Source organism: Neoarius graeffei, chromosome 18 (genome assembly GCF_027579695.1).
Source record: "Neoarius graeffei isolate fNeoGra1 chromosome 18, fNeoGra1.pri, whole genome shotgun sequence".
Classification (NCBI taxonomy): Eukaryota; Metazoa; Chordata; class Actinopteri; order Siluriformes; family Ariidae; genus Neoarius; species Neoarius graeffei.
The window spans coordinates 68,755,028-68,778,503 of record NC_083586.1 but is presented as its reverse complement, the minus strand read 5'-3'; the positions used below and the strand labels follow the sequence as shown (position 1 = coordinate 68,778,503).

At 50.3% G+C, this 23,476-nt stretch overlaps 2 protein-coding genes across 5 annotated transcripts; one reads left to right on the top strand and one right to left on the bottom strand.

Annotated features, from left to right (window-relative positions):
- Positions 1-550: 550 nt before the first annotated feature.
- On the bottom strand, positions 551-13,212 carry LOC132866524 (bifunctional apoptosis regulator-like). 4 transcript variants are annotated; one of them, XM_060899349.1, is made up of 7 exons: positions 13,116-13,212; positions 11,907-12,450; positions 11,659-11,828; positions 11,411-11,555; positions 1,886-2,041; positions 1,601-1,803; positions 551-1,208 (listed from the first exon to the last, which is right to left on the bottom strand). In XM_060899349.1, the coding sequence occupies exons 2-7, from the start codon at positions 12,435-12,437 to the stop codon at positions 1,013-1,015; spliced, it is 1,401 nt and encodes a 466-aa protein (XP_060755332.1). In that variant the 5' UTR covers positions 12,438-12,450; positions 13,116-13,212; the 3' UTR covers positions 551-1,012. The 4 variants fall into 4 exon arrangements, with proteins under 4 accessions (XP_060755332.1, XP_060755331.1, XP_060755333.1 ...); XM_060899348.1 differs by having other exon boundaries at positions 12,999-13,173; XM_060899350.1 differs by having other exon boundaries at positions 11,907-12,096; positions 12,205-13,172.
- Positions 13,213-13,589: 377 nt separating this feature from the next.
- LOC132866526 (zinc finger protein OZF-like) lies at positions 13,590-23,310 on the top strand. Its single transcript, XM_060899351.1, has 3 exons — positions 13,590-14,433; positions 21,819-22,110; positions 22,188-23,310. Exons 1-3 carry the CDS (start codon positions 14,263-14,265, stop codon positions 22,952-22,954), a joined length of 1,230 nt encoding a protein of 409 aa, XP_060755334.1. The 5' UTR covers positions 13,590-14,262; the 3' UTR covers positions 22,955-23,310.
- The last annotated feature ends 166 nt before the right edge of the window (positions 23,311-23,476 follow it).

The following is a 23,476-nucleotide window of genomic DNA, read 5'->3' as shown; positions in this document are numbered from 1 at the left end:
ATGGAGCTAACAAGCTTAGCAGGTAACAGGTTAGCATTGTGGAGTTGTTCAGGGTCTCAAACAGCTCCAGCTCGAGTATAAATCACTTTTGTTAAATAACGTTATTTGAGTGAAGCAAGTCTTCATTTTGCATGATGCTAATCTGACTTGTTAGCTTCTCAGCCTCATAGCTCAGCGGCACAAATGAAACCGTCAGCATCACACACGACTCACATCTCCGCTCAGTGATTTTTTTTTCCCCCCCACATAAATGAGACATTTTGGACACATTATTTATAATTAAAACATCACTTTAAAACCAGGACTCAACCTGAAATTATTCCTTTTTATAGTTTTCAAATAAAAACTGCATTGTTTGTAAGAAGTGTCCTGTGGTTACAGGGATGTCTGATCCTCACAGAGAACCAAACACACACCTTCAGCATCTCACCTTCACACACACGGGAACATCAGAGAAACAGGGTTAATCAATCAGTGTTAGTTATGATTATAAAGTGTCACACTGGGTTCAGGTTTAAAGAGTCAATAATTTCCCATCAGAACAATTCCATAAATTTATTTTTAGAATTTATTTACAAATTCTGCTCAAAAACAAATAAATCATATCAAAAATAAAATAAGATTAATTAAAAAAAAAGTTTCAGAAATAATTAACAAAAACACACACACACCAGAAGAATTCAACAGAAATAAAATCACCAGATCATTCACATTACAAACACTAAATGTGCGCGAGACAGAGAGAGAGAGAGAGAGAGACAGAGAGAGAGAGAGACAGACAGATATACACAGAGACATCACAAAATCACACAGAAGTTATTTTTATTAATTCTGAATCTTCGAGCTGTTTTGTGTTCACACACGTCTGTAGAATAAGTGGAAAAAAGTCCACATGGCTCCGCCTCCATCTCTTGCTGGTTTGTGACTGGCTGGTGGAGATGGCGATTTCATCTCACTGACTGTTCAGAAAACAGGTCGGTCTTTGACGCAATCTCGAGTGTGTGTTTGTGCGTCATGCTCGGTGTGTGTGTGTGCGGCGCAGGAGCTTCTGTAGTATGGTGTGTGTGTTAAAGGCGGGGCTGCAGTAGAGCCCCCAGTAGAACAGGCCGTTCCACACACACTGAGGGAGCAGAGTCCAGAGGAGCAGGAAGAGCACGCTGTGGATCCCCATCCTCCACACATGAGCAAACACATGGTGCTGGAGCATCCTGAAACACACACACACACACGAGTACTTAGCCTCTGATTTTGTCCAACAACCCCACAGCGTGTTCAGTCCCAGTACAGTAAACACACTTCCTGCCCCTTTCACACTCATCACTCAGTGGAGTTTACTGATGAAGAGGGCGGAGTTTCTGCAGTCATGTGACTTTACAGAGCAGTGTTTCACGGACCTGGACTGGGCGGGGTGTGGCATGGTGCATCTCAAACACTATTGGCTGTTATGTAAATCACTCAAGCTCATCAACACACCACTGACTTTCTGAACACGCCATCTAAATGACGACGCGCGTGTTTACGAGGGACTCGAACAATCGCTCTGAATAAATCTGTCCTCCAAACTCCACAGATGTAAACAATACCGTAAATGTTTGCGTACCTGAGCTCTCCTCGTCTCCACACACTCCACATCGCGTGCCCCTCCCGTAAGGACAGCAGTACGGCGTTCACGATGACAATTCGAGACGTCCAGTAGTGCACGCTCAGCCAATCAAACGCAAACTCCACCAGCAGCTGGTACGGCAAGACCAACCACTTCGCAACAAACCACGCCCACTGCCACAGGCTCGGCCCCACCCAGTCCTACAGACACAAAGAGCGCGAGATGTAGATATTACGACATGCATTGGTTCACCCGAGGCTGATGTGCGAGCATGTGACCCACCGTCAGCTCGTTCTGCTCGCTGTGTGTCGAACAGCAGGTGTGTACGAGCGGGAGGAAGGAAGCACCGTAGTCAAACAGGTAGAGGAGGAGGAGGGTGAGGCGGGGAGAGTCCTTCAGACCATAGACCAGGAACAGAGACTTCCCTTCGTTCGCCACCTACAAAGACAGACAGAACATTACTCCATCGCTAGTTTGCACTTTTGTTAGCATATCGCTAGCAGCTGTGCTCCTCCAGGAGTTTGCCCAGTGGGTGGACTCGGATTTCTGGAGACTAACCAAGGTGTCGGAGTTTAATCACTACCTCTTGAAGACAGGGAGATCATCAAGCATTTGGGATAATGATCAGAAGGTTATGAGTTCAAATCTCAGCACTGCCAAGTTGCCACTGTTGGGCCCTCAAGCAAGAACTCTAACTGTTAAAACGGATACAGGATATAAATCACTTTGGTGAAACCATCAGATCAGACCCAACACTACGTAGCCAAACGTTTATGGACCTCTTTGAATGTCTCATTCCAGCTTTATTCCTCTTTCCTGTTCTAATGAGCTCCACTCTTCTCTTCTCTTCTGGGAAGGCTTTCCTCTAGATTTTGGGGCGTGGCTGTGTGGATGTGTGTTCATTAGTGAGATCAGACCCTGATGTTGAGGCTCCAGTTCATCCAAAATGTGTTCAGTGGGGTTGAATTCAGTCAGGGCTCTGTGCAGGACATTTGAGTTCTTCACTCCAACCTTCACAAACCACAGATTCATGGAGCTCCTCTGTGTACAGGAGCATCGTCATGCTGAAACAGGTTTGGACTCCGTTCCAGTGAAGGGAAACTAACGCTACAAAAAACAGAGACGTTCTATACCACTGTGGGCTTTAAACTTTGTGGGAACAGTTTGGAGAAGATCCACATATGGGTGAACTGTGGTTGGTAGAAAAGGGCAACTGGACTTGCTTGAAGATTCTTGAAAACGTTTCACCTCTCATCCGAAAGGCTTCCTCAGTTCTGTCTGACGAATAGGGAGTATCAAGTATTTATCCTCTCATGGATCAGAATCAGAATTCTGATGACCAGCTCATCTAAGGTGTCGTTGAGGCATCATGTTGGTGTGGGTCGCTGGAGGCTGGGTGTGAACGGCGAGTCATGAGGGTGATCAATGGAAAGCTGACTCTCTGTCCTCCTGTGAGTCACCGAAAACAGCTGGGTCTTGGCGTGCACCCAGCCGTCTGGGAAGAGTGTCCAAGACCGCATTGTAGATGGTTGATAAATGATGTCTTAGACCCCCACCTCTGTTCAGTGATGGCCGTTCCAGGTTGACAAAAATGGCTTCTTTAACTCCTCGCTCATACCAACGATCCTCTCTGGCTAAAATGCATACGTTGCAATCCTGGAATGAGTGTCCTTTGTTAAGATGAAGATAGACAGCAGAGTCCTGGCCTGACATTCCGGTGCATTTCAGACCCAGTAACACCCTGAAGCAGAAACTGGTCCACCCTAAGGACAGAACAGCCAGACACTAACAGGACAACGTAGTGTATGCAATTCAGTGCAGTGAGGAATGCACGGACTCGTATAGACCCCTTTCACTGACATCACCCGAAACCGGAAGTAAACAGACCCTGCACCATTTTGGAAGACCAACAAACTCGTGATAACGGCAGCGGTATGTGAACCCACGAGAATAAAGTGGAGTGGCAAACGACTTAAACAAACAAATCTGAGCTGTTTTATTTATGATTTATTGGCCCAACAGTAGACTTGAAAGAAACCTGTGTGAGACTTGGCAAAAACCTGTGGATATAATGGATAAGTCTGTGCATGATCTGCGGACACTTTGAGGTAAGCAAACGCAAGAAATTCAGATTTAAAACATGCTAAATTGGCCCCAAGTTGATAACTGTATGAGGAGCAAGCCTCCCAGACTTCTACAATTTAATAATAATTTAGGATGGTTTGGGGTTTGCTCTCCCTCCTATTATATAAATAAAGCATAGTTGTTGTGTAGGCATATATCATAAATACATATGTATAATTTGGATAAATTAACCTAAATTATGGATACCTTAATAGTGACAAAGTATTAATTTTTCAACTGAAAAGATATATTATTAAAAGATAAATATCAACAAGATTACCTTGGCCATAACTATGTGTAGGTTATTCTTAATAACAGCTGTAATATCACGAACCAAGCCACTAACAACATAATTGTAAGCCTGTAGCCCTTTGTAGGCTTTCAAGTCATCAGCAGTGTAGGCACTGGGTGTAAACAACAAATAGTTTACAATGTCTGGGTAGCAAACAGATGGCAGAATTGGTGTCCGGTCCTCCTTATGTATCTGACACGGAGAAATAATATAAATCGTGCTGCCTACCAGATTACAGTCGTCTGTTTTATTGTATCAGTACTAGTATCACTTACTATACTCATCAGTCATAGATTAGTCCAGTACAACATGACCAGCTTGCTTTTTTTCCATTTGACTGTCGCAAGTTTTTTCAGGCTGGTACAGTCAAAAATTGAAAAAGGTTTTGGCCTACTAAACTAGTCATCGATTCTACTAGTGTATTAATTGGAGCCGACATGAAAACGTTAGGTAAAAACTTTAAACCAGTACAATCCCTTTTTCAAAGTTTCACCAAATGGTTTTATTTATGCAATTTAAAGCTCATAATACTGTATAACTTTGGTCGAGTAAAAACACGGAGCTAAACATGGCTGAATCCTGAATGACTCCTATTTGTTTTATAGATAATTGGGCTAATTTTGAGGGCACTGCTGGCCTGTTAGGGCGGGACGGTATCCATCCCACTCGGGAAGGTGCTGCTCTCATTTCCTGCAGCATAGGTCATAGTCTCAGAACAGGCCGAGTTAATTTCTGACAATCCAGAGCCAAGGCCAGGGAGCAGACGAACAGGCTAAACCGACTGTCTGCTAGCTGCACAGAGTCGTCACTCAGGGCCCACTACATCGAGACTGTGTCTGTTCCCCGAGCTCAACAAAAAGGTAGAAATATTCAGAGAGTTTGTTCCAGTAACCTAATCAATATAAAATTAGATCAGACTGACTGTACAGCTGCTGCCAGCACCTTTGATCTAAAGGTGGGGCTATTAAATATTAGATCTCTTACATCTAAAGCGCTAATGGTTAATGAACTCATTACTGATCAGGAGTTTAATGTACTGTGTTTAACTGAAACATGGATTAAGCCAAATGAATATATAGCATTAAATGAAGCGAGTCCTCCTGGATACAGTTATATACACCAGCCTCGTCTAACTGGCAGAGGAGGAGGCGTCGCCGTTATTTATAACGATTATCTAGGTGTAACACACAAACCTGGTTGTGGGCAATTCCATGTAAATGTCAACCTCGCCATGCAAAAATAAAGCAACATGTAATACATCAAAACCACTCCCAGAGATATCACCTAGGCCTGTATTTTACAGATGTGAATAAGTTGAACCAATTTGTAACCAACCTAATGTCACTGTCAGTCTTTCTTTCTTATAATGTAAAACCCAAGCTAAAATCAACTTTGATCATGTACAATTCTATATTATTGCCACAAGCCACAGAAATGTATGCTAAAATCCACAAAACAATAGCCATTCTAAATATTATTTAAGAACTTTGATAGTTTTAGCTGATAGAGAGTTTTTCAAAGGATTATGGTGGTTAAATTGCTGATTTTCTAAACATATGCCATGTCCATTTCAGACGCGTCACATCCATAACGGAATAAATTTAATACATTTGAAGTTCTTCATACTCATATAATGTATGTAGCCTCGAAAAATAAGTCTACCCAGTTAATTCCATTGCTTATTATTTACAGGCCCCCGGGGCCATATTCTGAGTTTCTTTCTGAATTTGCAGATTTTATCTCAGATCTGGTTATTTCCTTAGACAAAGCTTTAGTTGTCGGAGATTTTAATATTCACTTCGATAACCCAGAAGACCCTTTGAAAACAGCGTTTGTGTCCATTTTAGATTCAGTCGGGATTAATCAGAATGTCATAGGACCGACCCATAATGGTGGTCACACCCTCGATCTAATACTAACATTCAGATTAAACGTAGACAATATAGTCACACTTCCACAGTCTGAAGTTATCTCAGATCATTATCTCATCTCATTCAAACTATGTCTGAGTAATAATATATGCACCTCACCACGCTACTGTATTAAACATACATTCGCGTCAACTACTGCACAGAGCTTTATAAATGATCTCCCAGAGTTATCAACTTTGATTGGGTCACTGTCAGCCCCTGCAGAACTTGATCAGGCAACTGAATGCTTAGAGTCAACATTCCGCTGTACTTTAGATAATGTAGCTCCTCTAAAAAGGAAAATGGTCAGAGACAAAAAATTAGCACCCTGGTATAATGATGACACTCACACATTAAAACAGACCACTCGAAAATTGGAACGTAAATGGCGTCAAACAAAATTGGTAGTGTTCAAATTAGCGTGGAAGGAGAGCTTCCTGAAGTATAGAAAAGCTCTTAGTGCTGCGAGATCAACATATCTCTCCTCCCTAATAGAAGATAACAAAAATAATCCTAGATTCCTATTTAATACTGTAGCAAAATTAACCAGGAATAAGTCCACTATAGACAGATGCACACCTGCAGTATGGAGTAGCAACGATTTCATGAATTTTTTTAATGACAAAATTGAGAATATCCGACAAAAAATTCAAACTATTAATTTAAGGTCAGACAATGAAAGTGACCCTGTAGTTAACAATATAACTGTATCAGATCATCAGTTAGAATGTTTTACTCCCCTTAAAGAAACTGAATTACTTTCATTAATCTCTACATCAAAAGCCTCAACTTATGTACTAGATCTCTTACCTACACGTCTATTCAAACAGATAATACCTGAAGTAATTGAACCGCTTCTAAAAACAATAAATTCTTCTCTTATAATTGGCTATGTACCCAAATCCTTTAAGCTAGCAGTTATCAAACCCCTGATTAAAAAACCTGACCTTGATCCCTGTCAGCTGTCCAATTATCGGCCAATATCAAACCTCCCCTTTATCTCCAAGATCCTTGAAAAAGCTGTGGCACAGCAGTTATGCTCATATTTACATAGGAATAACATCCATGAAATGTATCAGTCAGGATTTAGACCTCATCATAGCACAGAGACAGCACTGGTTAAAGTAGTAAACGACCTACTGTTGGCGTCTGATCAGGGCTGTGTCTCGCTGCTTGTGTTGCTTGACCTTAGTGCAGCATTTGATACCATTGATCATTCCATTCTTCTGGATAGACTAGAAAATGTTGTGGGAGTTAAGGGAATGGCCCTCTCCTGACTCAGGTCTTATCTAACTGATCATTATCAGTATGTTGATATAAATGGTGATATTTCTAGCCGTACCGAGGTAAAGTTTGGTGTTCCACAAGGTTCTGTCTTGGTTCCACTGCTTTTTTTTCTCTCTCTCATATATATATATATAAAACCTCTGGGCAATATTATTCATAAACATTGTATTAGTTTCCACTGTTATGCTGATGACACACAGTTGTATGTTTCTGTAAAACCTGATGAGAGACACCAGCTTAATAGAATTGAGGAATGTGTTAAGGACATTAGACACTGGATGCTTATTAACTTCCTTCTGCTTAACTCTGACAAGACTGAAGTACTTGTGCTAGAACCACATACAGCTAGAAGGAAGTTTTCTGATTCCACAGTAACTCTGGATGGCCTTTCTGTTTCTTCACGTGCAGCAGTAAAAGACCTCGGAGTGATTATTGACCCCAGTCTTTCATTCGAAACTCACATTGATAACGTTACCCGAATAGCTTTCTTTCATCTCAGAAATATTGCTAAGATAAGAAATTTAATGTCATTGCATGATGCAGAAAAACTAGTCCATGCTTTCGTTCCCTCCAGGTTGGATTATTGTAATGCCTTACTGTCTGGATGTTCCAATAAGTGCATAAACAAGCTCCAGTTAGTTCAAAATGCAGCAGCAAGAGTCCTTACTAGAACTAGAAAATATGACCCCATCACCCCTGTCTTATCCACACTGCATTGGCTCCCAATCAAATTTCGTATTGATTATAAAATACTACTATTGACCTTTAAAGCACTGAATGTTCTCGCACCACAGTACCTGAGCGAACTTCTGCTCCTCTATGACCCGCCACGCCTACTTAGATCAAAAGGTGCAGGCTATCTGCTGGTACCTCGTATATTGAAGGCTACATCAGGGGGCGGAGCCTTTTCTTACAAAGCCCCACAGTTATGGAACAGCCTTCCAAGTAGTGTTCGGGAATCAGACACAGTCTCAGTGTTTAAGTCTCGGCTGAAAACAGATCTGTTTAGTCAAGCCTTGTGTTAATGGTGTTTATGAGGTAAAGGTGTAGATCTGGAGGATCCTCAGACAGAGTGTTTTGGTAAACTGGGATGTATGGATGCTGTCAGTCCCCACTCGCTTGCTCACTCGAGTTTGTTGACGGTGCAGTGGCTGCTGCTTTATGTCCCGGGGCCCCTCATGCCTGTGTTACCTTCTGGCTCTCCCCTTTTAGTTATGATGTCATAGTTAGTTGCCGGAGTCCCTGCTTGTACTCGGTGCAATATGTATACTGTTCCTACTTATTCAGGTGACATTGGGCATACCTAACAACCTGTGTTTTCTTTCCCTCCCCCCCACCCCAAATCTGTCCCTCTGAGTTACATGGAGTCAACAGGAAATCTTTTGGTGGAGAGGGTGGAGACCTCGACTGGCTATCGTAGCCTGCAGGGAATCGGCCGTCAGACATTCTGTTGCATGTCCCAGACCCGGTGAAATGTAACTGAATTGTCTTGGCCAGCCCTAAGGGTCCCATCTGCATCTCATCATTGCTGAGGAGTGTGCTCCCATCACCCAATCAAGCATCCAGCCAGAGCAGGTCATGATATATTTTTTACCATATTAACATGCCATTGTTGTGTGTTATGCCTGATGTAAAGACTCTCGTCTCTGCGAGTCTACCACACAGATTTAATACTTGTCATTTTTAGGGCATACCTAACAACGTGTTTTCTTTCTCTCTCTCTCTTCCCCCCCAATCTGTCCCTCTGAGTTACATGTTGATCCTGGGATTGAGATGCTGGCCTCTTCTGCTCCTCGGACCTGCTTGATCCATCCTGGTGCCCTGTGTCTGGTCGGAGTTTTATCGCACCGCTCCTGTGAAGGACGGCCCCATGAGGACAGTTGAGGGTTATACCTGTTAAAACTGTTAGTCAGGCTGTCTGTTGTTGCCCAAATGAGGATGGGTTCCCTTTTGAGTCTGGTTCCTCTCGAGGTTTCTTCCTCATGTCGTCTGAGGGAGTTTTTCCTTGCCACCATCGCCACAGGCTTGCTCATTGGGGATAGATTAGGGATAAAATTAGCTCATGTTTCAAGTCGTTCAAATTCTGTAAAGCTGCTTTGCGACAATGTTTATTGTTAAAAGCGCGATACAAATAAACTTGATTTGATTTGTTTAAATAGGGGACTACATAGGCGGCAAAATATAGTTTCTTTTTCCCTGCCATGGAAGCACACTTGTATACCGAGGAGGAAAGCAATTTGCATTACAGCCGTGAGGCGGCTCGGCTCGGTTTTCCCTTTCAGGCGCTCTCGTTTTCTGTTAGAATTTGGTAAAGAAAAAAATATATATTATTTCCCAGCTTACCGGGTCCATTAACATAAATCTGACAGCTGACAAGGTCGGGATATAAACGAACTTTTGCGTTAAACTGCGTGCTTGGATTCACATAATTTTTTATGAGTCTTATCATATGGGTCAAACCCATCAATCACAGCCAGTTTCTCCACATACCGTGCCCTTTCTGCAACTGGTAATGTACTCACATAACCAGAATTATCATCCATCGTGTCACTTTACTCTCGCTCGTACTTTGTTTTATATTGTGAGTGCATGTACTTGGTCTTCCAATATGGCGCCTAACAAAATCTCGCGGCGCGGTGACGTCATGTGAAAGAGGTCTATATTGGGGAAACAAAACAACCGCTTCACAGGCGCATGGCTCAACACAGGAGAGCCAGTTCCTCAGGCCAGGACTCTGCTGTCTATCTTCATCTTAACAACAAAGTACACTCATTTCAGGATTGCAACGTACGCATTTTAGCCAGAGAGGATCGTTGGTATGAGCGAGGAGTTAAAGAAGCCATTTTTGTCAACCTGGAACGGCCATCACTGAACAGAGGTGGGGGTCTAAGACACCATTTATCAACCATCTACAATGCAGTCTTGGACACTCTTCCCAGACGGCTGGGTGCACGCCAAGACCCAGCTGTTTTCGGTGACTCACAGGAGGACAGAGGCCAAGTTTACATTAGACCGTATCTGTCTCGTTTTCTTCGCGGATGCACTGTCCGTTTACATTAAAACGCCTGGAAACGGGAATCCGCCAGCGTCCACGTATTCAATCCAGATCGTGTCAGCTCCGGTGCTGTGTAAACATTGAGATACGCGGATACGCTGTGCTGAGCTCTAGCTGGCGTCTCATTGGACAACGTCACTGTGACATCCACCTTCCTGATTCGCTGGCGTTGGTCATGTGACGCGACTGCTGAAAAATGGCGCGGACTTCCGCCTTGTATCACCTTTCATTAAAGAGTATAAAAGTATGAAAATACTGCAAATACTGATGCAAATACTGCCCATTGTGTAGTTATGATTGTCTTTAGGCTTGCCATCCTTCCACTTGCAAGTGGTAAGTGATATGCGCTGGGATCACACACACAGCGGCTCAGTCCCGAATCACTGCTCGTGCACTTCACTCGCGCGCTGTGTGAGCTGCGCAGGGCCGGAGTGCGCACCCTCCAGAGGGCACTCGCTGTTCAGGGCGGAGTGATTTGGAGCGCAGGATGCCTGCGGAGCCGAGCGTATCCGTGTATTGGTGTTGCTGTGTGCACACTAATCGTTTTAAAAACATTAATCTGATGATCCGCTGATACGGTCTAATGTAAACATGGGCTTAGATGAGCTTGTCATCAGAATTCTGATTCTGATCCATGAGAGGATAAATATCTGATACTCCCTATTAGTCAGACAGAACTGAGGAAGCCTTTCGGATGAGAGGTGAAACGTTTTCAAGAATCTTCAAGCAAGTCCAGTTGCTCTTTTTTACCACCCACAGTTTATTATGACCTGGATGACTGAGAATCTTCACAGACACATATGGGTGCTTCCACCACTGGATGGTGTTGGAGGTAGCACATGGAACTGGGATAATTACCAACCTCAGATAGCCTCATCTCAGGGGGTCAAAAGCTTACACTGGCCCAAAAAAGGGGGGGGAATGAATGAATGAATAAATAAATTAATTTAAAATAATTTAAAAACAGGTACGATTTCTTGGAATGGTGAAGGTTCTGAAGACTCACACCTTCACTTTCCTCCAAACCCTCTTTCATTCATTCAGGCAGCCCAGATGGTTCTACAGATCACCATCATCATCCAATCGAACATCTAACTCTGTGCTGGTGAACCCAGAATTTGTCTCTCTCTCACACACACCTTGTACTCCCAGAGGTCACGTGGAGGTTTGACCCCAAGGGCCTGGACTCTCTGGAGCTCCTGCAGGATGGCCCGTCTGTGTGCGGGGTTCTCCATGAAGAACGGCGTACCAAGCAATTCATCATTACCCAGCATGTTCAACAACCTGACACACACACACACACACACACAAAGCATTTCCTACAGTTCCTCACCAAGGGGATGTGAACAAGGGAAAGGAGATGAATGGAAGTGGATCTGTCCCTGACCTGCCATTGACCTGCTCCCTAGAAAATATTTCTCTGTACTGATTGGTCCAGGACCCCAGTTGCTCCATCCACAGTGTGACATCATCAACCGTCCACCTGCTGATTGGTTTATTGACCAAGTCGAGATGGTGAATTCCTCCACTGGACCAGCGGTACATCAGCAACATCACCTACACACACACACAAAAACAGTGTTTCATATGACTGAACATCTGAAACCATTTGAGGGGACATGCACACACACACACCGTAACACAGCCAAGTGTGAGGAAAACTCCAAAGCAGAAGCTCCCTGGTCTTCTTGCTGCAGATCTGTGATTGGCCTGTTCATCTCCAAAACGCTGGAATGCCAACAGTGAGCGAGAGATCCGGACGCTACTCTGGATCTCCTCATGCCTCCTCCTCACATCAGCCTCGTGAAGCTTCTCTACAGCATCCCTACACACACACACACACACACACACACACACACACACGGCATGGTAATGATAGACATGATAAACATGGTGAACATGAGGAGTGTGAGATGGTGACCGTGTGGTGAACCTGAGCAGGATGTTGACTTTGGGAAAACCGTGCCACGGCTCCCTGCACTCAGGACACTCGGTGCGGCGTGATGACTCCCACCACTGGGCGAGGCAGTGACGGCAGAAGCTGTGGCCGCACGTCAGCGTGGTCGGGTTCACCAACACGTCGTAACAGCAATGACACGAAAACACAAAATCTGACGCGCTGCTCACACCAGAGTCGGACTGCGTCCTGAGGTCGGGATCAGACATCGGGACTCAACATCTGTACACATCACGGAGACAAAAGCTACAGGTGAAACAGCACAGGGAAAGCACAGCCTGCACTTGTAGCCAAGCTCATACAGGTGAAGGTTAAAGATGATCGAGATGATAGCTACAGGTAAAATACAGGTTTGGTTTAAATTACACGGCTGAGTGTGTGTGTGTGTAAATCTTCCACTTTCTGTCCAGGTGAACCCTGCCCGTGAGATGGTGGAGGTGCTGCAGTCTCACTCCTGAGGGAAAGATCAGCACAGTGTTCCTGCTGCTAGCAACCTCAATAAGGTTTAGATTTTCAGCTTGAAATCCTAAAGTTATTTCAGTGGACCATTACCTGCCTCACAAAAAGACATTAAAACACTTAAACCCAACACAGTGCTGGCTAAATCCAGAGCTAACAGTTTACTCACAGGTTCAAAACATAGCCAAGTAAACACAAATAATAACTAAACTAGCATAAAGCTAACAAGTCACCACTCCCATCATTAGCAGGCTAGCTCACAGGCTAACTGCAGCCCTGACAGGAAGAAGAAGAAGAACTCCACTCTTTACCTGAGGAACGAGTGCTTAAAGTTAACAGGCTAAGTGTTGATCCGAGCCCAGCCATTAGCTAACACTGAGCTAAACTAGCAAAGCAGTGTGCTAATGCAACATCAAACAGAGACACACCTGCACTCCCCTCAAGTGCAGTCAACATTCTGGGGCTGTGTCCCAATTCACCCTCACTTCCGGTTCCACTCTCCTGCAGGGGCTGTGTCCCAATTCACCCTCACTTCCGGTTCCACTCTCCTGCAGGGGCTGTGTCGGAATGACATTTCATGCACCCTACATAGTGCACTAGATGTCAAGGGGGAAGGGTGAGTTTGATTTTTGGAACACTTATTATTATTATTATTATTATTATTATATAAATTGGTTGGCTCTTGAAGGCAGCACGCGCTGACAGGTATACACTTACAGGTAGCGCAAGGTCACGTGCTCACTTTTTAAAAAAATAAAGTATTTCTTGTAATTCCTGATTAATGGTGTGAAATAACTCCAAATTTCTTCCTAACTTCCTGCCGTTTTAACACCGCAGCAGTGGTGGTGCGAATAATTAGTTTCATTAAATGATTACCTAATTCAGTATAATTATAATACCTTCTGCAATCTGTTTGGAACTGCGCATGCGTCAGAATTATTTAAACTCTTATTTTGAAATGAAATGAACTCTCCTCTGACCGGAACCTGAAAACCCTAGCTTCACGTACACACTCACCACATCCGGTTATGACTCGGAAGGTGGTGTGCAGATGGAAATTGGATCACAGAAACGTGCGCGTGAGTGAGTGACAGAGAGAGAAAGAATAAGAGAGTGATAGAGTGAGTGAGTGAGAGAGTAAGAGAGAGAGAGTGATAGAGTAAGAGAGAGTGTGAGTGATAGAGTGAGTGAGTGAGTGAGAGTGATAGAGTAAGAGAGTGATAGAGTAAGAGTGTGAGTGATAGAGTGAATGAGTGAGAGAGAGAGAGTGAGAGTGATAGAGTAAGAGAGAGTGTGAGTGAGTGAGTGAGAGAGAGTGATAGAGTAAGAGAGAGTGTGAGTGAGAGAGAGTGATAGTGAGTGAGAGAGAGTGATAGTGTGAGTGATAGAGTAAGAGAGAAAGAGAGTGTGAGTGATAGAGAGAGAGAGAGTGAGTGAGTGAGTGAGTGAGAGAGTAAGAGAGAGAGTGTGAGTGATAGAGAGAATAAGAGTGAGTGAGTGAGTGAGTGAGTGAGTGAAAGAGAGAGAGAGAGTGTGTTAACCATCAGGAGAGGAAACGCAGCCCGTGCAGTCAGAATGTCGGCTCTCAGGACGAGGTGCCACCGGTCAGTGGGAACCGAGCTGTCTCTGGTGGATGTGGGGGACATGGAGGATCTTCTGGATCAGATCAGCAAACTCCAGCACCAGGTTTCATCACTGCAGCAGGAACTGAAGCGACTTTCTGAGGAGAGAAGACTGAGTGGAGCTGTGGGTATTAAACACAACGTAACACCGCAGGGTCAGGGCTGATTTACACTGCTGCCTTAAAGAACCTGATATTTTGAGGTTCAAGGACGGGGGTTTACAGGTAACAGTGGCAAGACAGAGACGGGGGGGGTTTACGGGTAACAGCGGCAAGACAGAGACGGGGGGGTTTACGGGTAACAGCGGCAAGACGGAGACGGGTGGGTTTACGGGTAACAGCGGCAAGACGGAGACGGGGGGGTTACGGGTAACAGCGGCAAGACGGAGACGGGGGGGTTTACGGGTAACAGCGGCAAGACGGAGACGGGGGGGTTTACGGGTAACAGCGGCAAGACGGAGACGGGGGGGTTTACGGGTAACAGCGGCAAGACGGAGACGGGGGGGTTTACGGGTAACAGCGGCAAGACGGAGACGGGGGGGTTAACGGTGGCGAGACGGAGACGGGGGGGTTAACGGCGGCGAGACGGAGACGGGGGGGTTAACGGCGGCGAGACGGAGACGGGGGGGTTAACGGCGGCGAGACGGAGACGGGGGGGTTAACGGCGGCGAGACGGAGACGGGGGGGTTAACGGCGGCGAGACGGAGACGGGGGGGTTAACGGCGGCGAGACGGAGACGGGGGGGTTAACGGCGGCGAGACGGAGACGGGGGGGTTAACGGCGGCGAGACGGAGACGGGGGGGTTAACGGCGGCGAGACGGAGACGGGGGGGTTAACGGCGGCGAGACGGAGACGGGGGGGTTAACGGCGGCGAGACGGAGACGGGGGGGTTAACGGCGGCGAGACGGAGACGGGGGGGTTAACGGCGGCGAGACGGAGACGGGGGGGTTTAACGGCGGCGAGACGGAGACGGGGGGGTTTAACGGCGGCGAGACGGAGACGGGGGGGTTTAACGGCGGCGAGACGGAGACGGGGGGGTTTAACGGCGGCGAGACGGAGACGGGGGGGTTTAACGGCGGCGAGACGGAGACGGGGGGGTTAACGGCGGCGAGACGGAGACGGGGGGGTTAACGGCGGCGAGACGGAGACGGGGGGGTTAACGGCGGCGAGACGGAGACGGGGGGGTTAACGGCGGCGAGACGGAGACGGGGGGGTTAACGGCGGCGAGACGGAGACGGGGGGGTTAACGGCGGCGAGACGGAGACGGGGGGGTTTAACGGCGGCGAGACGGAGACGGGGGGGTTTAACGGCGGCGAGACGGAGACGGGGGGGTTTAACGGCGGCGAGACGGAGACGGGGGGGTTTAACGGCGGCGAGACGGAGACGGGGGGGTTTAACGGCGGCGAGACGGAGACGGGGGGGTTTAACGGCGGCGAGACGGAGACGGGGGGGTTTAACGGCGGCGAGACGGAGACGGGGGGGTTTAACGGCGGCGAGACGGAGACGGGGGGGTTTAACGGCGGCGAGACGGAGACGGGGGGGTTTAACGGCGGCGAGACGGAGACGGGGGGGTTTAACGGCGGCGAGACGGAGACGGGGGGGTTTAACGGCGGCGAGACGGAGACGGGGGGGTTTAACGGCGGCGAGACGGAGACGGGGGGGTTTAACGGCGGCGAGACGGAGACGGGGGGGTTTAACGGCGGCGAGACGGAGACGGGGGGGTTTAACGGCGGCGAGACGGAGACGGGGGGGTTTAACGGCGGCGAGACGGAGACGGGGGGGTTTAACGGCGGCGAGACGGAGACGGGGGGGTTTAACGGCGGCGAGACGGAGACGGGGGGGTTTAACGGCGGCGAGACGGAGACGGGGGGGTTTAACGGCGGCGAGACGGAGACGGGGGGGTTTAACGGCGGCGAGACGGAGACGGGGGGGTTTAACGGCGGCGAGACGGAGACGGGGGGGTTTAACGGCGGCGAGACGGAGACGGGGGGGTTTAACGGCGGCGAGACGGAGACGGGGGGGTTTAACGGCGGCGAGACGGAGACGGGGGGGTTTAACGGCGGCGAGACGGAGACGGGGGGGTTTAACGGCGGCGAGACGGAGACGGGGGGGTTTAACGGCGGCGAGACGGAGACGGGGGGGTTTAACGGCGGCGAGACGGAGACGGGGGGGTTTAACGGCGGCGAGACGGAGACGGGGGGGTTTAACGGCGGCGAGACGGAGACGGGGGGGTTTAACGGCGGCGAGACGGAGACGGGGGGGTTTAACGGCGGCGAGACGGAGACGGGGGGGTTTAACGGCGGCGAGACGGAGACGGGGGGGTTTAACGGCGGCGAGACGGAGACGGGGGGGTTTAACGGCGGCGAGACGGAGACGGGGGGGTTTAACGGCGGCGAGACGGAGACGGGGGGGTTTAACGGCGGCGAGACGGAGACGGGGGGGTTTAACGGCGGCGAGACGGAGACGGGGGGGTTTAACGGCGGCGAGACGGAGACGGGGGGGTTTAACGGCGGCGAGACGGAGACGGGGGGGTTTAACGGCGGCGAGACGGAGACGGGGGGGTTTAACGGCGGCGAGACGGAGACGGGGGGGTTTAACGGCGGCGAGACGGAGACGGGGGGGTTTAACGGCGGCGAGACGGAGACGGGGGGGTTTAACGGCGGCGAGACGGAGACGGGGGGGTTTAACGGCGGCGAGACGGAGACGGGGGGGTTTAACGGCGGCGAGACGGAGACGGGGGGGTTTAACGGCGGCGAGACGGAGACGGGGGGGTTTAACGGCGGCGAGACGGAGACGGGGGGGTTTAACGGCGGCGAGACGGAGACGGGGGGGTTTAACGGCGGCGAGACGGAGACGGGGGGGTTTAACGGCGGCGAGACGGAGACGGGGGCGTTTAACGGCGGCGAGACGGAGACGGGGGGGTTTAACGGCGGCGAGACGGAGACGGGGGGGTTTAACGGCGGCGAGACGGAGACGGGGGGGTTTAACGGCGGCGAGACGGAGACGGGGGGGTTTAACGGCGGCGAGACGGAGACGGGGGGGTTTAACGGCGGCGAGACGGAGACGGGGGGGTTTAACGGCGGCGAGACGGAGACGGGGGGGTTTAACGGCGGCGAGACGGAGACGGGGGGGTTTAACGGCGGCGAGACGGAGACGGGGGGGTTTAACGGCGGCGAGACGGAGACGGGGGGGTTTAACGGCGGCGAGACGGAGACGGGGGGGTTTAACGGCGGCGAGACGGAGACGGGGGGGTTTAACGGCGGCGAGACGGAGACGGGGGGGTTTAACGGCGGCGAGACGGAGACGGGGGGGTTTAACGGCGGCGAGACGGAGACGGGGGGGTTTAACGGCGGCGAGACGGAGACGGGGGGGTTTAACGGCGGCGAGACGGAGACGGGGGGGTTTAACGGCGGCGAGACGGAGACGGGGGGGTTTAACGGCGGCGAGACGGAGACGGGGGGGTTTAACGGCGGCGAGACGGAGACGGGGGGGTTTAACGGCGGCGAGACGGAGACGGGGGGGTTTAACGGCGGCGAGACGGAGACGGGGGGGTTTAACGGCGGCGAGACGGAGACGGGGGGGTTTAACGGCGGCGAGACGGAGACGGGGGGGTTTAACGGCGGCGAGACGGAGACGGGGGGGTTTAACGGCGGCGAGACGGAGACGGGGGGGTTTAACGGCGGCGAGACGGAGACGGGGGGGTTTAACGGCGGCGAGACGGAGACGGGGGGGTTTAACGGCGGCGAGACGGAGACGGGGGGGTTTAACGGCGGCGAGACGGAGACGGGGGGGTTTAACGGCGGCGAGACGGAGACGGGGGGGTTTAACGGCGGCGAGACGGAGACGGGGGGGTTTAACGGCGGCGAGACGGAGACGGGGGGGTTTAACGGAGGCGAGACGGAGACGGGGGGGTTTAACGGCGGCGAGACGGAGACGGGGGGGTTTAACGGCGGCGAGACGGAGACGGGGGGGTTTAACGGCGGCGAGACGGAGACGGGGGGGTTTAACGGCGGCGAGACGGAGACGGGGGGGTTTAACGGCGGCGAGACGGAGACGGGGGGGTTTAACGGCGGCGAGACGGAGACGGGGGGGTTTAACGGCGGCGAGACGGAGACGGGGGGGTTTAACGGCGGCGAGACGGAGACGGGGGGGTTTAACGGCGGCGAGACGGAGACGGGGGGGTTTAACGGCGGCGAGACGGAGACGGGGGGGTTTAACGGCGGCGAGACGGAGACGGGGGGGTTTAACGGCGGCGAGACGGAGACGGGGGGGTTTAACGGCGGCGAGACGGAGACGGGGGGGTTTAACGGCGGCGAGACGGAGACGGGGGGGTTTAACGGCGGCGAGACGGAGACGGGGGGGTTTAACGGCGGCGAGACGGAGACGGGGGGGTTTAACGGCGGCGAGACGGAGACGGGGGGGTTTAACGGCGGCGAGACGGAGACGGGGGGGTTTAACGGTAACAGTGGGGAGACGGAGTTTCCGGGTAACGATGCTGAGAGGGAGACGGGAGTTTCTGGGTAATGGTGGTGAGACAGGGGTTTACGGGTGACTGTGGCAAGACGGTGAGGGGGGTTTACAGGTAACGGTGGGGAGACGGGGGGGTTGGGTAATGGTGGCATGACGGGGGGGGTTACGGGTAATGGTAGTGAGAAGGGGGTTAATGGGTAAAGGTGGTGAGACGAGAGACGGGGGTTTCCGGGTAACAATGACAAGAGGGAGACGGGGTTTCTGGGTAACGGTAGTGAGACAGGGGTTTACGGATGACAGTGGCACGACGGTGAGGGGGGTTTACAGGTAACGGTGGGGAGACGGGGGTTTCCAGGTAACGATGCTGAGAGGGAGAAGGGGGTTTCTGGGTAACAGTGGTGAGACAGGGGTTTACAGGTCAAGGTGGCGAGAGTGAGAAGTGCGTTTACGGGTGGCAAGACGGCAAGGGAGGTTTATGGGTAATGGTGGCGTGATGGGGTTTACAGGTAAAGGTAGCAAGAGTGAGAGGGGGTTAACGGGCAATGGTGGCGAGACGGGGGTTTATGGGTAACGGTGTTGAGTTCGAGATGAGGGTTTCCGGGTGGCGAGACGGAGAGGGGGGTTTCCGGGTAACCATGAGGAGAGGGAGATGGGGGTTTCTGGGTAATGGTGGTGAGACGGGGGTTTATGGGTAACGGTGGCGTGACGGGGGTTTACAGGTAAAGGTAGTGGGAGGGGTTAATAGGTAAAGTTGGTGAGACAGGAGATGGGGTTTCAGAGTAACAGTGGCGAGACGGGTTTATGGGTAAAGGTGGTGAGATCGAGATGAGGGTTTCTGGGTGGCGAGATGGAGAGGGGGGTTTCCGGGTAACGGTGGCAAGAGTGAGAGGGGTTTCTGGGTAACGGCAGCGTGACGGGGCTTTACAGGTAAAGGTAACAAGAGTGAGAGGAGATTAACGGGTAACGGTGGTGAGACAGGTTTATGGGTAACGGTGGTGAGACGGGGGTTTACGGGTAACAGTGGCAAAAGTAAAAGGGGTTTTACAGGTAAAGGTGGCAAGACTGCAAGGGAGGTTTACGGTAATGGTAGCGTGATGGGGGTTTACAGGTAAAGGTGGCAAGAGTGAGACGGAGAGGGGGGTTTCCGGGTAACCGTGAGGATAGGGAGATAGCAGTTTCTGGGTAACAGTGGTGAGATGGGGGTTTAGGGGTAATGGTAGCAAGAGTGAGAGGGGATTAACGGGTAACGGTGGCAAGACGGGTTTATGGGTAAAGGTGGTGAGATCGAGATGAGGGTTTACAGGTGGCGAGACGGAGAGGGGCGTTTCCGGGTAACCGTGAGGGGAGGGAGATGGGGGTTTCTGGGTAACAGTGGTGAGACGGGGGTTTACGGGTAATGGTAGCAAGAGTGAGAGGGGATTAACGGGTAACGGTGGCGAGACAGGTTTATGGGTAAAGGTGGTGAGATCGAGATGAGGGTTTACGGGTGGCGAGACGGAGAGGGGGTTTCCGGGTAACCATGAGGAGAGGGAGATGGGGGTTTATGGGCAACAGTGGCAAGAGTAAGAGGGGGTTTACGGGTAAAGGTGGCAAGACTGCAAGGGGGTTTTATGAGTAACGGTGGCGTGATGGGGGTTTACAGGTAAAGGTAGCAAGCGTGAGAGAGGGTTTATGGGTAACGGTGGCGAGACAGGGGTTTACAGGTAACAGTGGCTAGATGGAGACGAGGGTTTATGGGTGGCGTAATGGAGAGGGTGGTTTCCGGATAACAGTGAGGAGAGGGATACAGAAGATTCTGGGTAACGGTGGTGAGACGGGGGTTTACAGGTAAAGGTGGCAAGAGTGAGACGGGGGTTTACGGGTAATGGTGGCAAGATGGGGGTTTCCGGGTAACCGTGAGGAGAGGGAGATGGGGGTTTCTGGGTAACAGTGGTGAGACAAGGGTTTATGGGTAATGGTGGCAAGATGGGGGTTTACAGGTAACGGTGGCGAGATGGGTTTACGGGTAATGGTGGCGAGACGGGGGTTTACAGGTAAAGGTAGTGGGGGGGTTTATGGATAAAGGTGGCGAGAGTGAGGGGGAGGTTTACGGGTAACAGTGGCAAGACGGAGGTTTACAGGTAAAGGTGGTGTGATGGGGGCTTTCAGGTAAGGGTGGTGAGAGGGAGGTTTACGGGTAACGGTGGCTAGACGAGAGGGGGGTTTACAGGTAACGGTGGCAAGAGGGGGGTTTACAGGTAACGGTGGCAAGACTGGGGTTTACAGGTAAATGTAGTGAGGGGGGAGTTTTTTGGTTAAAGTGGTAAGACGGGTTTCAGGATAACGGTGACAAAAGTGAGGGTGTTTATGGGTAATGGTAGCAAGACGGCGAGGAGGGTTTACAGATAATAGTGGTGTGACGGGGGTTTACAGGTAAAGGCGGCAAGAGTGAGAGGGGGTTAACAGGTAACAGTGGTGAGACGGGTTTATGGGTAATGGTGGTGAGATCGAGATGAGGGTTTATGGGTGGCAAGATGGAGAGGAGGGTTTCTGGGTAACAGTGAGGAAAGGGAGACGGGGGTTTCTGGGTAATGATGGTGAGATGGGGATTTACGGGTAACAGTGGCGAGACGGAGAGGGGGGGTTTCTAGGTAATGGTGGCGAGACGGGGGTTTACAGGTAAATGTCGTGAGAGGGGCGTTAATGGGTAAAGGTGGTGAGACGGGAGCTGGAGGTTTCAGGGTAACGGTGGTGAGAGTGAGATGGGGGTTTACAGGTAAAGGTGGCAAGAGTGAGCAGGGGTTTATGGGTAACGGTGGCGAGATGGGGGTTTACAGGTAATGGTGGTGAGACAGAGACAGGGATTTACGGGTGACGGTGGTGAGATGGAGACAAGGGTTTACAGGTGGTGAGACAGAGAGGGGGGTTTCTGGGTAACAATGAGGAGAGGGAGATGGGTTTCTGGGTAATGGTGGTGAGATGGAGATGAGGGTTTATGGGTGACGGTGGTGAGACGGGAGTAATAGGAATAGTATTATAATAATTGTGTGGTGTGTTGCAGGGATTAGATGCCCAGAAGCAACAAACACTACATGACTGTGTTGGAGCACCGAGGGCGTGTGGCGTTGGAGAAACTGAACAACCGTCTGCCAGCACACCGGAGTGTGTGCGTGAAGGGGATGAGCTACAGGAGGGTGTGTCTGAAGGAGAGGAGGCGGAGCCTTTACAGGATGGAGATGAACGCACATTAAACACACTGTCAAAGGTGTGTTCAGTAAAGCTGATGGACTGCAGGATGGCGCCGACACTGAACACACACATCACACGGGAAGAAGCGGAGGACACAGGACAGGGTGTGTGTAAAAATAAAGATAAAAATACAGTCACTGTTACATGATTAAAAATATCTTCTTTATATTTCTGACTGCAGATGAATTCGACATGTCATCCTTGGACAAATGGTTGAAACGGTCCATAAGCCACGGAAAAAGGTCCAGCACCTGCTCAGAGTGCGGAAAAACGTTTTCCAGACCTTCAACTCTCAGAGTACACATGAGAAAACACACCGGAGAGACACTTCCTCACTGCGCATGTGGAAAAACGTTCTCATACACGTCGTCTCTCCTCAGGCATCAGAAGGAGTGCTGTTCGCTCTTCTGTGACTCTCAGAACGCGCGGAAAGTTCCACCGGAGGAGCAGAGGCAATACCAGTGCTCCTTCTGTGGGAAACAGTTTTCTACAAAGGGTCATGTGACCATCCACGAGCGACTGCACACAGGGAAGAAGCCGTACGAGTGCTCGGAGTGCAAACAGGCTTTCGTCAGAGTGGACCGGCTGAAGGAACACCAGCGAGTGCACACGGGAGAAAAGCCGTACGAGTGCTCTTACTGCGGAAAACCGTTCGCGCTGCTTGGTGGCCTGAAGACGCATCACAGGACGCACACTGGTGAGAAACCGTACAAGTGCAACATCTGCAAGAAACGCTTCACTCAGTCCACAAAGCTGAAGATTCATCTGCGAACACACACTGGAGAGAGACCGTACCGCTGCTCAGAGTGCGGGAAGGCATTCGCTCGGACCGAGCACCTCAGGACGCATCAGAAGATCCACAGTGCGGGGAAACGGCAGGGCGGAGCTCTGCGTGGAGGACGTGTGGTGTCAGTAGCGTACTCCACAAAGACCCAGACAGCAGAGTAACTAATCCCTGCCTCGCCTGTGTGTGAGACGAGTAGACCTAATGTTCGCTCAAGTTTCTTTGGCGCGTCAGAAACGAGACAAATTTGACCAGGATCCTGAAACCGCTCTGTCAGCCATGTCTTCTCTCTGCTCAGAAAGCTCCGCCTCTTGCACTGTCTACGGATGAGATATGCTTGTTTTTACTTTCAAAACGTCTACAGCTAATTTGTACCAAAGTCACTGATTATGGGTTTAAAGTTTAATATTTTTAGTTTGTTGGTCGTCTTTATTTTTATTTTAAACTGGTTCCTGTTCAAACACTGTTATGTTTATGTTCGTGTGTTCTGTGGAAGAGACATTAAACAGATCTAAAGCTTCTTCTGTGATTTTTTTTTTAAACGTCTCTACTGACCTTTTCCATGAAGTTTCTATTATTTTAAGCTCAGATGTCAGAAACGGGGCGGCACGGTGGTGTAGTGGTTAGCGCTGTCGCCTCACAGCAAGAAGGTCCTGGGTTCGAGCCCCGTGGCCGGCGAGGGCCTT

Excerpts from the sequence above, each read along its gene's own strand:
- LOC132866524 (XM_060899349.1), bottom strand. The coding sequence starts at position 12,437 with ATGTCTGATCCCGACCTCAGGACGCAGTCCGACTCTGGTGTGAGCAGC. Across the intron at positions 11,829-11,906 it reads TCACACTTGGCTGTGTTACG|GTGATGTTGCTGATGTACCG; the intron begins GTGTGTGTGTGT and ends GTGTGTGTGTAG. Across the intron at positions 2,042-11,410 it reads GTGACCTCTGGGAGTACAAG|GTGGCGAACGAAGGGAAGTC; the intron begins GTGTGTGTGAGA and ends CTGTCTTTGTAG.
- LOC132866526 (XM_060899351.1), top strand. The coding sequence starts at position 14,263 with ATGTCGGCTCTCAGGACGAGGTGCCACCGGTCAGTGGGAACCGAGCTG. Across the intron at positions 14,434-21,818 it reads AGAGAAGACTGAGTGGAGCT|GGATTAGATGCCCAGAAGCA; the intron begins GTGGGTATTAAA and ends GGTGTGTTGCAG. Across the intron at positions 22,111-22,187 it reads AGCGGAGGACACAGGACAGG|ATGAATTCGACATGTCATCC; the intron begins GTGTGTGTAAAA and ends TTCTGACTGCAG.